The sequence below is a fragment of the Oncorhynchus nerka genome, linkage group LG16, assembly GCF_034236695.1.
Source record: "Oncorhynchus nerka isolate Pitt River linkage group LG16, Oner_Uvic_2.0, whole genome shotgun sequence".
NCBI lineage: Eukaryota > Metazoa > Chordata > Actinopteri > Salmoniformes > Salmonidae > Oncorhynchus > Oncorhynchus nerka.
The window spans coordinates 20,640,834-20,656,612 of record NC_088411.1 but is presented as its reverse complement, the minus strand read 5'-3'; the positions used below and the strand labels follow the sequence as shown (position 1 = coordinate 20,656,612).

Here is a 15,779-nt window from a genome sequence, read left to right as displayed (position 1 = left end):
AGGCGCAGCAGCGCCTCTTCAACCTCAGGAGGCTGAAGAAATTCGGCTTGTCACCAAAAGCACTCACAAACTTCTACAGATGCACAATCGAGAGCATCCTGTCGGGCTGTATCACCGCCTGGTACGGCAACTGCTCCGCCCACAACCGTAAGGCTCTCCAGAGGTAGTGAGGTCTGCACAACGCATCACCGGGGCAAACTACCTGCCCTCCAGGACACCTACACCACCCGATGTCACAGGAAGGCCATAAAGATCATCAAGGACAACAACCACCCGAGCCACTGCCTGTTCACCCCGCTATCATCCAGAAGGCAAGGTCAGTACAGGTGCATCAAAGCTGGGACCGAGAGACTGAAAAACAGCTTCTATCTCAAGGCCATCAGACTGTTAAACAGCCACCACTAACATTGAGTGGCTGCTGCCAACACACTGACTCAACTCCAGCCACTTTAATAATGGGAATTGATGGGAAATTATGTAAAATATATCACTAGCCACTTTAAACAATGCTACCTAATATAATGTTTACATACCCTACATTATTCATCTCATATGTATACGTATATACTGTACTTTATATCATCTACTGCATCCTTATGTAATACATGTATCACTAGCCACTTTAACTATGCCACTTTGTTTACATACTCATCTCATATGTATATACTGCACTCAATACCATCTACTGTATCTTGCCCATGCTGCTCTGTACCATCACTCATTCATATATCTTTATGTACATATTCTTTATCCCCTTACACTTGTGTCTATAAGGTAGTAGTTTTGGAATTGTTAGCTAGATTACTTGTTGGTTATTACTGCATTGTCGGAACTAGAAGCACAAGCATTTCGCTACACTCGCATTAACATCTGCTAACCATGTGTATGTGAAAAATAACATTTGATTTGATTTGAAATCTATTTTCAAAGCCGTGGCAAGTTTCGCATAATCGTTTTGCACGTTTTGCTGTTGTAGACGGATGAACCTTGTCATGTGTCTATTCCACGTTCGCTTCAACAGGTAAAGCCTGTCAGTACCCGTAGTGTTCGGGTAGCCATCCAAGGCGTACTCTATGTCTGCTAAGAACATCACAGTGTTGTTTGGCTGTCGCAATTTCTGCAGTTTTTTTCCGTTTTCATCGCAACTGAGGTCAACTGAGGAACCTGCAAAAACAATTTTAATCAGTTTATAGACGTTAGTGAATCATCAATACTATATCAGTAATGTGGAAGTTGGACTTCAATGAACTTGCAAAAGCAAATGTTATATATTTTTTACCTTTATTTAACTAGGCAAGTCAGTTAATAACAAATTCCTATTTTCAATGACAGCCTAGGAACAGTGGGTTAACTGCCTTATTCAGTGGCAGAACAACAGATTTTTACCTTGTCAGCTCAGGGATTTGATCTTGCAACCTTTCGGTTTTTAGTCCAACTCTCTAACCACTAGGCTACCTGCCACCCCAGGTAGCCTAGATTTAGCAATGTTAATGATTAATCACACATGTATAGGCTATCTGGGAATTAAACTTTAATTAACCTGAAAGTGTCGCTGTATCTAGGTTAAGATTGACAAGTATAAAATGTTTCATAGGTTGGAACAAGTTAATTGGTACTTAGCCGAATGATTAACCTGGTAAAAACGTTTGTTTGGCAATGTTACTGCCTTGTTAAATCGAATGAGACAACGATATCCAATTAGTTGTGATATTATAAAGTGTAACCAGTTGTTATGGATGTGAGAAGACGTTTTGCCCTCACATTGGATTATTTTTTTTTTAACAATTGTTGCAGATTCTTCACCACAAGGGGTCACTGACCCTGAAAACGGAAATCACACGGGATTCCAGCCAAGGCGGGACTTCGGTCGCCCCAAATCGTGGGATTTACGCTGTGAACAAATAAAATGGCTTCTCTCTGTTTGTTAGCTTACCTTCTAATAGAAGCTAGCTGTCTTTGTGCAAGAATGTTAAGTTCAAGCACAAAAAGGTCCCCTTCAATTCGGGAATGGGGGTTTACTAATGACGTCTCACGTTCAACCCAGTCGGTGTTTCTTGCTAGCAATGTTACCGGAACACATAAAGAAATACCTGTCGCGTCTACTCATGCTCATTACGCACGAGAGACAGCGAGATAATACTTTCTTGGGACAATCTAATATATGCTTTCAAATTTCCTTAATCGGCCGGCCTTTTGTCCTAGCTCTGGAAATGAATAATTCACCCTACACACTCTGACCCCTGTCAGGTATACAACACTGGAGACAATCTCTCCCTTGGGCGCCATCATGTTGTGACTGGACTTGAACACTAATCTGAAGACTGTTATAGTTCCTGATGATTTAATTGTTACATGATTCATTTCATTGGGTAACAATTTAACATAGTTAGTTTATCAGATAACAGTCTTCAGAATAATGTTAAAGTCAAGTCATTGCTGTCCCCAGTCCACCTGGCCATGCTGCTGCTCCAGTTTCAACTGTTCTGCCTTACTATTATTCGACCATGCTGGTCATTTATGAACATTTGAACATCTTGGCCATGTTCTGTTATAATCTCCACCCGGCACAGCCAGAAGAGGACTGGCCACCCCACATATGCTCTCTCTAATTCTCTCTTTCTTTCTCTCTCTCGGAGGACCTGAGCCCTAGGACCGTGCCCCAGGACTACCTGACATGATGACTCCTTGCTGTCCCCAGTCCAACTGACTGTGCTGCTGCTCCAGTTTCAACTGTTCTGCCTTACTATTATTCGACCATGCTGGTCATTTATGAACATTTGAACATCTTGGCCATGTTCTGTTATAATCTCTACCCGGCACAGCCAGAAGAGGACTGGCCACCCCACATAGCCTGGTTCCTCTCTAGGTTTCTTCCTAGGTTTTGGCCTTTCTAGGGAGTTTTTCCTAGCCACCGTGCTTTTACACCTGCATTGCTTGCTGTTTGGGGTTTTAGGCTGGGTTTCTGTACAGCACTTTGAGATATCAGCTGATGTACGAAGGGCTATATAAATAAATTTGATTTGATTTTGATTTGAAGTCATGACATTCAAATGTCTCACTGGTGTTATCACTGGTGTTATCACTGGTGTTATCACTGGTGCTATCACTGGTGTTATCACTGGTGTTATCACTGGTGTTATCACTGGTGCTATCACTGGTGCTATCACTGGTGTTATCACTGGTGTTATCACTGATGCTATCACTGGTGCTATCACTGGTGTTATCACTGGTGCTATCACTGATTGTCACTAACACCATTAACTGGTGCTATCACTGGTGTTATCACTGGTGCTATCAAATATGCTATCACTGGTGTTACTGCTCCTCACTTTTGTTACTGCTGCTGCTGGTAAAACCAGTGATTGTCACTAACACCATTGAACTTTTTGTCTACGTAAGTTATTATCACAGTTCCTACAAATATGCTAGCAACACAAACAGGGAAACTTCAAAAATACCCCTTTTGTATTTCAATTGAGTGTCAATAGGGGAATTGTAACATATTCCATTACATTTTCTGTTTTAAAATGTAATAAATGGTCGAAGGTGCTTTGAATAATCATGTGACAAGTCATTGGTTACATTATGTGCAGTGTAACATGTGTTTTGAATATATTGTATTTTTACCAACCTAATTATAAGATTATTCAAAAGTAAACATAATAAGGATAGAATTACTACATTTCGATGTAACTTTTTATTTCTCATAGAAGAAGAGCATTATTTCCACACTGAGGACCACAGCAGGTGTGAGTGCTGCGTGTTGGTGTGTGTTGGTGCTGATTGGTCCTTTAGCGGTACTTCTCGGCCAGAGCCAGGGCCACCAGGGCGAGGAACTTGTCCACCGCAACATGGATCTGAGGGGTGAATTCCTCAGCGAACAGCATGGACAAGACCACCATGATGCAGTGGGACAGAATCTGACGAGGGACAAACAGAGCAAAGAGTCCGTTTGATTTTACTTAGAAAAGTGCAATGACACCTTCTGCAAACGTTATTGTAAAGTGGCTGTTCCACTGGATGTCATAAGGTGAAAGCACCAATTTGTAAGTCGCTCTGGATAAGAGCGTCTGCTAAATGACTTAAATGTAAATGTAAATGTAAGGCGAATACATGGCCCATACGCCTATAGAGTATATGGTTACATTGGCTATAGTTCGTGAAAATTACCTTGAAGTTGACGGGGTCAACTCTAAGAACGAAGGCGTGCAGCTCACTCAGGTTCAGAAGACCACCGGCCAGGTCATCGATCTTGCTCACCGCCTCGTAAACGCCACCCATGACCGTGATGCCGTGCTTCCTAACCGGAGCGCCGTTGGGGCTCAGGTCCTTCCAGTGGGCGAAGTAAGACTTGGTCTGGGGGTACACCACGATCAACCTGCATGGAGGAAGGATAGAAATGATTGCTTAGGGTAAGTGGTAATTGCTCTGTCGAACATATCAATACCATGTTGTTTCTGATAAAGGATGCATTGAATGATCAATTATGCAGTCAGTTTCAGGAACTTGTTTGTATTATTAAAAATGAATATAGGCCTGTTAGATCCTATTATATTAGAGTTGTTTAATACAATAATGTCTCATACAATTTCCATAAATCGAACGAGTTCAGTTAGGCTACAACGGGGTGGAGTCTAACTGATGATGAAGTATCTCCATCTTTACCTGGCGAGAGCCTCGGCGCCGATCTCGTCCGACCTGCTGGAGACTTTCGCAAAGAAGTCCTTGACGATTACTTTTTCCTTAGCTGACAGGCTCATTTTGGCAAGAGGTTCTGCTGTACCACACAATATATTCAGAGGATGAATGAAGCTTTAGAAGGGTCTGGAGTTAGACGGATCCCGAAACCTATTTTATGGCCCAAGACACACATGTCACCAAACCCCACCTCTACTCGTTTTCTATTGGCTATGATGAGATAATTGAGTAAAATGACGGAGTGAGATGGGGCATCAGTTCTGTGAATTTAGGGTGTTGTCTTGCCTTATCGCTTTGGGCTATACATGGTAACGCAGAAAATCCCTATGCGTTTGACATAGGCGTTTGGAGTAACCAAGTTTATCGCTATGTGTTGCCGCCCTATCTATTAGAGCTAAATATAGCCTAGAAACACTTCTCTAAAAATGTAGCCTCCTTTTATAGAACAAGGACTTTGTTATCTTACTATGAAACACATATGATCTGTTATAATGCAATAATATATCTTACACAATAAAACGATCATGAAGACTTACTGCTGCTTGCTATTTGACAATAACTTAAGTATGACAATTGATCTGTTCTTATGAAAATAGATCATCATTTGCACCAATTTCTACTTTCTAAAAATGGTGCAACAATTAAGAAGATAGAAAAGTGACCGTTTTATAATTGATTGAGTTGCTAACAGAGGAGTGGTGACTTGATATTAACAGATGGGGGAAAAAACAGAATGAAGACCAACATTCGCTAGGTTCTCAACGAATATAATGATTTCTAGAATGAAAGTGGCTGGTATCGTGATACTGAGGGAAATAAATGTTATGTAACTGTCTTTATTAATGTGTCATGTATGTGTCAGCTGCCTTCTGCACCTGCCTATGTGATGATGAGGAATACTCTACTTGGGAACAGTAGAGCCACAGTGGAGAGACATATGGTTATACATTTTATTGGGATGCTTTCATGAAATAAATGTAAAACGCATATATTCGCCTTTCACTCATAGACTTTCTCAGATCATCTCCGGGCCTACTGTATGTGTTTATAGATAACACTAGGTGTTGCCATTCTTATCTTCTAAAACCTCACATAGGTCACAGCTGGACAGGCCCGACCAGCTGCTGCAGGGGCATGCATTGTCATACTTGAGTAAAAGTAAAGATACCTTAATAGAAAATGACTTAAGTAAAAGTGGAAGTCACCCAGTAAAATACTACTTGAGTAAAAGTCTAAAAGTATTTGGTTTTAGATATACTTAAATATCAAAATTAAATAGAATTGCTCAAATGTACTTAAGTATCAAAAGTAAAAGTAAAGCATTTTAAATTCCTTATATTAGGCAAACCAGGCCGCATGATCATGTATGGATCTGGTGTAGGAATCTTGAAACTCATCCCCGTATATACAGTAGTGAATAAAAAACTTTTGCCAATATGCAAAACTTTAAGAAAAAAATGTATATGGGGTCGTTTCCTGAACCAAACAAACTAGCTTTTCCTAAATGTAGACTACAAGTGGAGGTCAATATCAAACAAAACGAAAAACAACTTGAACAAGGGATTAAACGTTTCTGGAATTATACTGTTTTTCATGACGGATAACAATATGACAACAGCTACAGTAAACTAAAGTAAATTGAAAGTAAATACTTTTGACAAATGAATGTGATGTGTGTTTATAGCCTTCTTTTACTTCTCAGTCAAGACATAGAGGTGTATCCCTTCGCAGTTTTGTTTTTGTATGTTTTATGCATAAATAGTCATGTTAATGTTTGCCACGTGTTTTACAGCCAGCAACAATACAATTCAGCCTGGCCAACTCTGTAGGCTTGTAGGCGATATGCATCCACTAACTTGTTCATGTTGTCTAATGTATTATTGAATTCACATTTTTATAATGTGTAGATCTAACATCTATATATGAAATAACCATTGAAACCTTTAAATGTGTTATTATATTAGCTATCCTTAAAGTGCAATTTGTCTAGGCTTGTATGGATATAATTACGCACGCGTAAAATAAACACACATGATCAACAAACAGATGCTTATATGCTTATTTTATTAATTAATTGAAGAGTGAAACACATGAGCACACAGGCTGTCTCCTCGGCCAGCTATATGGAGACTGACTCTAGTGGTACTGCCTGCCCAGAGCAGACACCACCACTGACAAGAACTTCTGGAAGGATGCCTGATATTCGGGCGTGAATGCGTTGCCCATCTTCCCAGCGATGACGATGGTCAGACAGTCAGACAACAGCTGTGAAAGAGAACAAACCACAGCAGAAGTGATATGTTTAGAATGTATTTTTGGGTAGCTTGATCGAGTGGACTTCAATGTTATTTTGTCGCCTATCTTACCTTAAAGTTGTCGGGATCCACGTGCAGTTTCTCGGAGTGCAGAACGCTCAGCTCGGCGTATGTGTTCTTGATGTCGTCCATGTTCTTCAGAGCTCTGTCCAGACCGTGCAGCACCGTGGTGCCGTGCTTAGCAATCAGAGGGTTGTTCATGATGGCCTCTGCGTTGTACAGGTTGCCGAAGCCCCCGAAATACCTCTGGGTCCAGGGGTACACGATCAGACACCTGAGGGGAGCGGAGAGAACAGTGTGAGGCTGAACAACAACAGAAAATGACGAAGAAGATGACAATTAGGGGACTAACAATCAAAGTTAAAGTAAACCAAAGTTTCTTGTCTTACCTTGACAGGGACTTTTGGCCAATTTCGTCATAGTCTAGTTTGGAGAAGATGTTGGAGATGGCCGCGCGCTCTTCATCTGTCCACTCAACCATGTTGCTCGTGATGATTTAGCTTATGTTCTAGTGAGAATAGGGAATAGGAATCATGAAAAAAAATCGGAAATATCTTTAGTTTTATGGTATTTCTGCACTCCACCCCCAAACGAAAAATGTAATATGATTGGTTGGAGATAACCCATCTTGCTTTAGATAATACATAGTTGAACATTGTCGAATAGGCCCTCCTTAAGGTGGATTTCCGTGAAACAGCAAAAAACATTTCAGGAAACCAAATATAGATTCTGAGGGTAACTCTCAGGTTATAGCCGATACATACAGTGCCTTCAGAAATTATGCACACCCTTTTGCTTTAATTTGCTTTTTTGTTGTTGCGTTACAGCCTGAATTAAAATGGATTACATTGAGATGTTGTGTCACTGATCTCCCCACACTACCGCATAATGTCAAAGTGGAATCTTGTTTGTAGAACTTAAAAAAAATTTTTTTTAAAAAGCTCAAATGTATTGAGTCAATAAGTATTCAACCCCTTTGTTATGGCAACAATAAATAAGTTCAGGATTAAAAATGTGCTTAAGAAGTGACATAATAAGTTGCTCGGACTCATTCCGTGTTTAATAATAGTGGTAACATGATTTTTAAATGACTACCCCATATCTGTACCCCACACATACAATTATCTGTAGGGTCCCTCAATTGAGTAGTGAATTTTCACATATTCAATCACATAGACCAGGGAGGTTTTCCAATGTCTCCCAATGAAGGGCACCTACTGTATATGGGTACAAATTAAAAAAGCAGATCCTGAATATGCTTTGGAGCATGGTGAAGTTATTAATTACACGTTGAATGGTGTATCAATACACCCAGTCACTACAAAGATACAGGTGTCCTTCATAACTCAGTTGCCAGAGAGGAAGGAAACTGCTCAGGGATTTCACCTTGAGGTCAATGGTGATTTTGAGACAGTTACATAGTTTAATGGCTGTGGATAGGAAAAACTGAGGATGGATCAACAACATTGTATAATAAATTAGATTTTAAAAAAAATAGATTTTGAATTTAGGCTGTAACACAACAAAATGTGGAATAAGTCAAGGGGTACGAATACTTTCTGAAGGTACAGTATGCAACACAATCGAAAGTTACTTTCGCCATCATTTTGTGGTTGTGAATCATTTTGATTGCATTTGAATGAGTTCGCACTGATAATCATTAATAAGTCAAGATCTCCCTTAGTTATGATTGCACAATAAGTATGTAGGCTATGGCATTGGCATGGCATTGTTTTCATTGTAACCCACCCTCCTGATAGTGTACTTCCATAGTTGAAATAACAAGGGCAACGTGATGCCATCGTTTGAGATTTCATTAGGCCTAATTAAAAGAGTTACAAATAAACGTTTAGTTACAATCCTCACATTGGGACCAAGTTTCCCCATCCTCTGACTTGTTATTTGCAGCAAACATCTGCGTTATCTCCCACAGCAGGACACTCCCATTTTTGACTCCAAATGAAGGTCAAAAAGGAAAAACTTCGAACGTCATTCGTGCCATGATTGACATTCGTGCGTGTAATTTTAATTACATTTATTAAATGTGGCAATAGTCACAATTTTAACCAGTGATGAATACAACATTTGCCAAACGGAGACACAAATGATAGCAAGGTTATTTATTATTTAGATGTACATACGTGATAGGCCTCACATAAGCCCTATGCGCCTCATTTGCGCTGTAATATATTGGCATCCTTTCACGATTCACCGTTTCTTCTACAATAAGATGACATTGAAAAAAACGTAACTTTTAACATTTTTAACTTCAAGTAAATAAAATGGCCTGTACTAAATTATTCAGAATTGTAATTAATTTGGTTGGAGTCAGGTGATTCTCGTTTGATGTGTACTGTAATTTATCTCAACTGTAGTAAGTTGCAGCTGCCTACAAAAAAAAGCCATTCCACCAGAACGTTCTGTTCCATTGCAGTCCGTTGTAAAGTGCAAGGGTGCCAATATATTAAGCGAAACTGTATAGCTACAAGAACATCAAAATATTACTTTACGCAATGATAGTCCACGTGGAAATATCTCCTTTAATTTAGCACAATGCAATTTGGCTTTCTGCCAAGGACATTGAGTGTCCATGTGCCACAATCATGTCAATAATGATCATAATAATCATGTCAATAATAAAATGTATTTTTAACACACTTTATGCTTGTGATTTCAACAAATTATATACACTTGGGACCAGTGCCGATTTTAGCATGTAAAAAAAAATTGGGACGCATTCCAGCAAAGCCACGACACGACACGACACAACACAACACTAAACAATACACTAATTGCACTATACCACTGCTACACCTGGCTAGCGGAGCCTTCTCTGGCAGCGAAACAGTTAATTCAGCCTCATTTACTGACTTGCTTAAACAAATGTGGTTCTACTGACAATTGAGATGCACAAACTATTGCATAAGGTGACGACAAGCAGATAAGAGGCAATCCTTAATTTCGATTTAGACATTAATGAGCGACCTAGGACTGAAGTAGTCAATATAACTACTTGTTCAGCACTTTTAAAATGTACAATGACAGAATTCAGAACATAGGCCGTTCTTACAGTGTTCTCCCTGTACACCAAGTCAGAACCATATGATAAATAAAGGGGGCATATAAGCAGACAAGGAAAGCTCTTACAATATTCAATGATTATATTTCTCAAAATCAGGTTATAGGCTACAGCACCACCAAGTCAGAACACTAGGCAAAATTAAGAGGTGAAAATAGACCAAATTATTAGGGTGAGGCAAATGGGCTACCAACAGTTTACTACAACATACAATTTGTATTACTTTCTTAGCTACAGTATACAGTACCAGGCAAAAGTTTGGACACACTTACTCATTCAAGGGTTTTTCTTTATTTGTACTATTTTCTACATTGTAGAATAATAATGAAGACGTCAAAACTATGAAATAACACATATGGAATCATGTAGTAACCAAAAATGTTTTAAACAAATCAAACTATATTTTATATTTGAGATTCTTCAAAGTAGACACCCTTTGTCTAGATGACAGCTTTGCACACTCTTGGCATTCTCTCAACCAGCTTCACTTGGAAGGCTTTTCCAACAGTCTTGAAGGAGTTCCCACATATGCTGAGCACTTGTTTGCTGCTTTTCCTTCACTCTGCGGTCCAACTTGTCCCAAACCATCCCAATTGGGTTGAGGTCAGGTGATTGTGGAGGCAAGGTCATCAAATTTTGTCATCAAACTTTGTCATCAAAGTCTGACATTCTCTGGATTTATGGTGCTTTCAAGACAACTGGGAGGAAAAAAAGATCGATCACGATGATCAGTGATCACGATGACGTCAGTGATCTTCAGGTCATAGCTCTAGAAAGAGGCCCGAATTCCTGATTTACAATTCCGAGTTGGATGAAAGTTCAAACGTATTTTCCCAGTCATACCTCGTTTTCCCCAAGTTCCCAGTTATTTTGAACTTACTAAAGTCAGATTTTGTAGTTCCAAGATAAGTTGTTTTGAGTGCAGCACAAATCATGCTGGCCAATGTTGAATGTTTATCATTTTAAACTAGGAAAAGAGACCCTTAATCTTAGACTTGGGATCACACAGCCACTGAATATCAGGCTAATGATTGCTTTGCAATGCTTGCAGTTAGCCACTGATTCCTTCCAAATCTCTCATTGGTGAACTTGCAATTTCCAACTTGTGTAATGTTTATGTTGAATGGCCGATGAGTACCGCTACGTTTTATCTTTAATTTCTCTTCATTATTTCTCTTAATATGACAAGGATTAAAAATGATTTGTCAGTAGATTGTCGACTTGATTCATGATGATGACTGCTAGCTAAGATTTTGAAAGTATGATGTTGACATGATCAGTCCAATCAAAGCTACTGTAGATATAAGGTGATTTCACGTCATTTTATCTGTGGCCAATGACCTTGAGCCTTCTTGGATGTGCACTTCTAATGTATCTCTATGGCAGCACCCGAGGGGCTTGAATTGTCGAGCTCTACCCTTAGACTTGGTGGTGATGTAGTGTCCCCATGAGTGACAGAAAACTGAGCCAATCACAGCGCAACCCTCCGTATTTTCTGCTGGCTTGCCCTACCTGTCACATCTGCTCCTGCAACGCCCTCTACTGCTCATCCTGTGTCTCCTTGACCTGCCACCACTCCCCCAGTACTCTCTCCCTCTCACTCAGTGTGTGTGTGATTGTGTGGGCGGAGACAGGTGTGCTGGAGTCAGAGCAGATCCCCAAAAGCTGCAACCTGTTCCATAATCAAGACCTCTACAAATACTGAGCCCTGCCACTTCCACGCTGCCAGATCATAATCTCTGCTCAGTCAGTCTACGTTTCTAGCCATTTACTATTCAGATCCTGTTATCCTGTTGTGCCTTGCCTGACGCTGTTTTCCTCTCCACTACAGTTCTGCCCACTCTGACTCGGGTCCCTGGAGGTGAGAGTGGTTACTTCATCCCAGTCTCAGTCTGCTCTTGGGTTCCCCTGTTCCACTCCTCGTAACACCATCACAGAAAGCACTGAGTTAGGCTGAAACAACTGCCTTTTGGAGCTGCCTTACTCAAGACCATGTTTGTATGCGGCTTTATTAAATATTGTTTGCTAACTGATATGTGACACGTATTAATGCCAAAATCACATGCAAAACAGACAAGCCCCCCCCCCCAAAAGATATGACGGGTTGCCACTGCTTGGGATGTATGGTCCTCAGCAGATGGTTTAGTTTACACATTTCTATACCCAAAGGGAACTCCGTCACAACTAACTGACAGAACTTAATACAGCCGAACAAGTACAATTTCCTCCTTATTACAGAGAGTTAACGACACAAGCACTCAGGTGTTTGTCATGTTTTATTACAAAAGAAAAACACAAATAAAATACTAAGTTAATGGAACAGCAACATTTGGTTTATATGATGGGGCTATGATGCTCCTTATCTGTATTTCTCTGCAAGGACGGCTGCGAAGGCCGAGAGGTACTTGTCCATGGCTGCGTGCGCGACAGGATCGAACTCATCACCCATGTGAGCGGCCAAAGTCACGAGGATACAGTGACAAAGAAGCTGTGAGGGAAATAAACAATACATAGGAAAGAAAATCATAAAATAAACCACAAGTGCACTTGTTAAATTTCCTTCATAGATTTGAAATTAAATTATTGGTATAAGAAATATGGTGGAAACTCCCAGTCTATGCCAACACCAATTTGTGGGGAGTAGTGAATGAGTGCACAATTCAAGGAGTAAAGATTATTAGGACACAATGAGTGTATTCCAGCAGATGATATAAGTAGGGATAAGGGCTCATATCTGATGGAAGTTAATCAAGAGAAATAGGGAAGGCACCTTGAAGTTGCAGGGGTCTATTCTCAGTTTGTAGGCATGCAGTGTTTGGAGCGGTGCCAGGGTGACCATCATCGAACTGATGTCCTTGGAACACTCAGCTATCGCGAGAACTATCTTCTTCCCGTGGGAACGCAGGTGTGGGGACCGGGGTCTGATGTCCAGGTGGGCGAAGTATGTTTTCGTCCCGGGAAAAGTCGTCATCATCCTGTGATACAGTGATAAAGTATAGGTCTGCAAGTGGGCATTATATTTGTGACTGACAACAGGTCTGTTGCCTCCATTCCCACCAACTTTGGGTAAATAGACCATGAACCCAATTTAAATTACAATAATTTTGCAACAGGCTAACCATATAATAAACAAAAATGTAACAAAAAAATATACGTTTTGTTGTCATTCAAATACATGACACCTTTCACAAATACATTTTCCAATAGCAGAAGCGAAGACAGTTTTTGCCAATGAAATGTCTTCGTTTTAACACCGTTTAGCCTACCATATCGAAAGTGACATCTTATCAGAAAGGAAGTTATGTTCAGATGTGTGTTGCTTGTATGTTATTTACAATTAACTTAGGCCTACCTTAGAAGACATTCAGCTCCGATGTCGGAAGCTACGGGAATCATTTTGTCCCAAATTTTAGCGATCAGCTCCTTTTCGTGGTCTGTGAGCATATTGTAACCCGTTGCGCTGGTGCTATGCGTAGAAGTTGAATGTCTGGACGGGCGCACGGCACAGGTCTGCGTAAAGGTGTTAGTCAACCATTTTTTTGCACCAGTATAACCCGTCAACGTGATTTGCTTGCATTTTTTTCTGGCAGTATTTACAACAATTGTCTAAATGAGGAAAAATAAATGGTCATTTGCGGCGGTCGTTTGCGGTAGGCCTACTCCTTGCTTCGGGTTGTTTTCCTTCTGAATGCTGAGGAGAGATAACCACTTAAGGGTGGGCAAGTTGCGCAGAAGACCCAACGTCTTCTGATATGCGTCATGTGGTCTACTGGGGGCCTCTTTTGACACACACAGTTAACTTGACCATAAAAACAAAAGAAAATAATAATGTAATGAAGTAAAATGTAAGTCTACTTAAGCCTAATGCATTGTAATAAAATGGACTTAAAATTAACCGAATACAGTAGTTTGGGTGAATGTGTGATGTTGCAGTTGGTGTGTCACAAAGTTACCCTACCCTTTAGAAATTCCTTGCTGTGGTTACTGATTTTGACCTAATCTCTGCTCCCTTTATCGTAATCTATACATACCAGCCAGGGCCAGGCAACTGACTTGGCCGTGACACATATTGTAAATATATGTATATGGGTGATTCTACAGAAGTGGTGTAATTGCTGTGCCACTTCCCCAAAAAAACATCTAAAAAAAATAAATAAAGTGTCCAAATGTAGATTTAGTTTTCATCATGATATGTTCTAATGAATTCCAAGGCAATAACAAACATTGTTAAATTAATATAGTACAAAGCCATTGTTTATACACCTATTTCTATTCAGAAGTGGCTGGCCTACAGCGACTCTTAAACTTCATGTTTGAAAATAAATACAAATCTGAAACCATGACTAGTTAACACTATTATTTCAATAGAACACATTGGGGCGTTCTATTACCACATTGAAAGATACAAATCTTAGTGTTTTGTTTATTTTTAAACATCTTTCTGAAAAATGCTGTCCCAACTTTTGATGTCACTACCGAAACAGACTTTAGCTGACTGTAGAATGAATGTGCTTTAAAGCCACACCCCTACAAATATCACCAGGTGATGGGATTGCATCCCTCTCCAGCATGGCCACATGGCAAGTAGTCTGTCTGCAATCATTTGAGAAAATAAGTGAGCAAGTTGGTAAAGCTTCATGTATTTTTAAGAAGTGTCACAACCGAACATCTAAGATTTCATGAAATACGTAAAGTATTGTTTTGGGACTAAAATATATATGTTTGCTGTGATGTACATCTGTCCAAATGAAAACTATTCAGCCATATACTAGCTATTATCCAAACCGAAATGGTCAAACCTAAACAATTGACACCATATACATTTACAGAGGTCTCACCTTTGTATCTATGCCATTATGGTGTCTGTGACAGCCTCGATGGCGCTGCCTGTGCTATCTTCATTTTAAAGTTGCAAGTGCCATGAACTACCAACTGATGTACAAGAGTACTACCATGTCAACTCAAATCCAATTTTATTGGTCACATACACGTGATTAGAAGATGTTATTGCGGGTGTAGCGAAATTCTTGTGCTTCTAGCGCCAACAGTGTAGTAATATCTAACAAATTAAACATATACCCAATACACACAAATCTAAGTATGAATGAAGACTATATACACATAGTCAAGCGATGTCAGAGCAGAATGGACTAAGATACAGTAGTATATACCGTTGAAGTCGGAAGTTTACATACACCTTAGACAAATAAACTGAGTTTAAATGTTTCACAATTCCTGACATTCAATCCTAGTAAAAATTTCCTTGTCTTAGGTCAGTTAGGATCACCACTTTATTTGAAGAATGTGAAGACCATGGTGCTTGCCTACGGAGCTGTGAGGGGAACGGCACCTCAGTACCTCCAGGCTCTGATCAGGCCCTACACCCAAACAAGGGCACTGCGTTCATCCACCTCTGGCCTGCTCGCCTCCCTACCACTGAGGAAGTACAGTTCCCGCTCAGCCCAGTCAAAACTGTTCGCTGCTCTGGCCCCCCAATGGTGGAACAAACTCCCTCACGACGCCAGGACAGCGGAGTCAATCACCACCTTCCGGAGACACCTGAAACCCCACCTCTTTAAGGAATACCTAGGATAGGATAAAGTAATCCTTCTCACCCCCCTTAAAAGATTTAGATGCACTATTGTAAAGTGGCTGTTCCACTGGATGTCATAAGGTGAATGCACCAA

General features: G+C 40.2%; 3 protein-coding genes across 3 annotated transcripts; all 3 read right to left on the bottom strand.

Moving 5' to 3' along the window:
- Positions 1 to 3,692: 3,692 nt before the first annotated feature.
- On the bottom strand, positions 3,693 to 4,849 carry LOC115116040 (hemoglobin subunit alpha-2-like). Its single transcript, XM_029644530.2, has 3 exons — positions 4,666 to 4,849; positions 4,171 to 4,378; positions 3,693 to 3,920 (listed from the first exon to the last, which is right to left on the bottom strand). Exons 1-3 carry the CDS (start codon positions 4,758 to 4,760, stop codon positions 3,792 to 3,794), a joined length of 432 nt encoding a protein of 143 aa, XP_029500390.1. The 5' UTR covers positions 4,761 to 4,849; the 3' UTR covers positions 3,693 to 3,791.
- A 1,905-nt stretch (positions 4,850 to 6,754) lies between these two features.
- LOC115116041 (hemoglobin subunit beta-2-like) lies at positions 6,755 to 12,175 on the bottom strand. Its single transcript, XM_029644531.2, has 3 exons — positions 7,403 to 12,175; positions 7,065 to 7,287; positions 6,755 to 6,963 (listed from the first exon to the last, which is right to left on the bottom strand). The coding sequence occupies exons 1-3, from the start codon at positions 7,492 to 7,494 to the stop codon at positions 6,835 to 6,837; spliced, it is 444 nt and encodes a 147-aa protein (XP_029500391.1). The 5' UTR covers positions 7,495 to 12,175; the 3' UTR covers positions 6,755 to 6,834.
- A 175-nt stretch (positions 12,176 to 12,350) lies between these two features.
- On the bottom strand, positions 12,351 to 13,804 carry hbae4 (hemoglobin alpha embryonic-4). The gene is made up of 3 exons (XM_029685636.2): positions 13,445 to 13,804; positions 12,863 to 13,067; positions 12,351 to 12,580 (listed from the first exon to the last, which is right to left on the bottom strand). Exons 1-3 carry the CDS (start codon positions 13,534 to 13,536, stop codon positions 12,452 to 12,454), a joined length of 426 nt encoding a protein of 141 aa, XP_029541496.1. The 5' UTR covers positions 13,537 to 13,804; the 3' UTR covers positions 12,351 to 12,451.
- Positions 13,805 to 15,779: the final 1,975 nt, after the last annotated feature.

Coding starts and splice junctions, on each gene's coding strand:
- LOC115116040 (XM_029644530.2), bottom strand. CDS start 4,760: ATGAGCCTGTCAGCTAAGGAAAAAGTAATCGTCAAGGACTTCTTTGCG. Junction 4,379..4,665: donor GGCGCCGAGGCTCTCGCCAG/GTAAAGATGGAG, acceptor TCCTCCATGCAG/GTTGATCGTGGTGTACCCCC. Junction 3,921..4,170: donor TTGACCCCGTCAACTTCAAG/GTAATTTTCACG, acceptor GTCCCTCGTCAG/ATTCTGTCCCACTGCATCAT.
- LOC115116041 (XM_029644531.2), bottom strand. CDS start 7,494: ATGGTTGAGTGGACAGATGAAGAGCGCGCGGCCATCTCCAACATCTTC. Junction 7,288..7,402: donor GGCCAAAAGTCCCTGTCAAG/GTAAGACAAGAA, acceptor CGCTCCCCTCAG/GTGTCTGATCGTGTACCCCT. Junction 6,964..7,064: donor TGGATCCCGACAACTTTAAG/GTAAGATAGGCG, acceptor TCTCTTTCACAG/CTGTTGTCTGACTGTCTGAC.
- hbae4 (XM_029685636.2), bottom strand. CDS start 13,536: ATGCTCACAGACCACGAAAAGGAGCTGATCGCTAAAATTTGGGACAAA. Junction 13,068..13,444: donor GGAGCTGAATGTCTTCTAAG/GTAGGCCTAAGT, acceptor ACTGTATCACAG/GATGATGACGACTTTTCCCG. Junction 12,581..12,862: donor TAGACCCCTGCAACTTCAAG/GTGCCTTCCCTA, acceptor TTTCCCTCACAG/CTTCTTTGTCACTGTATCCT.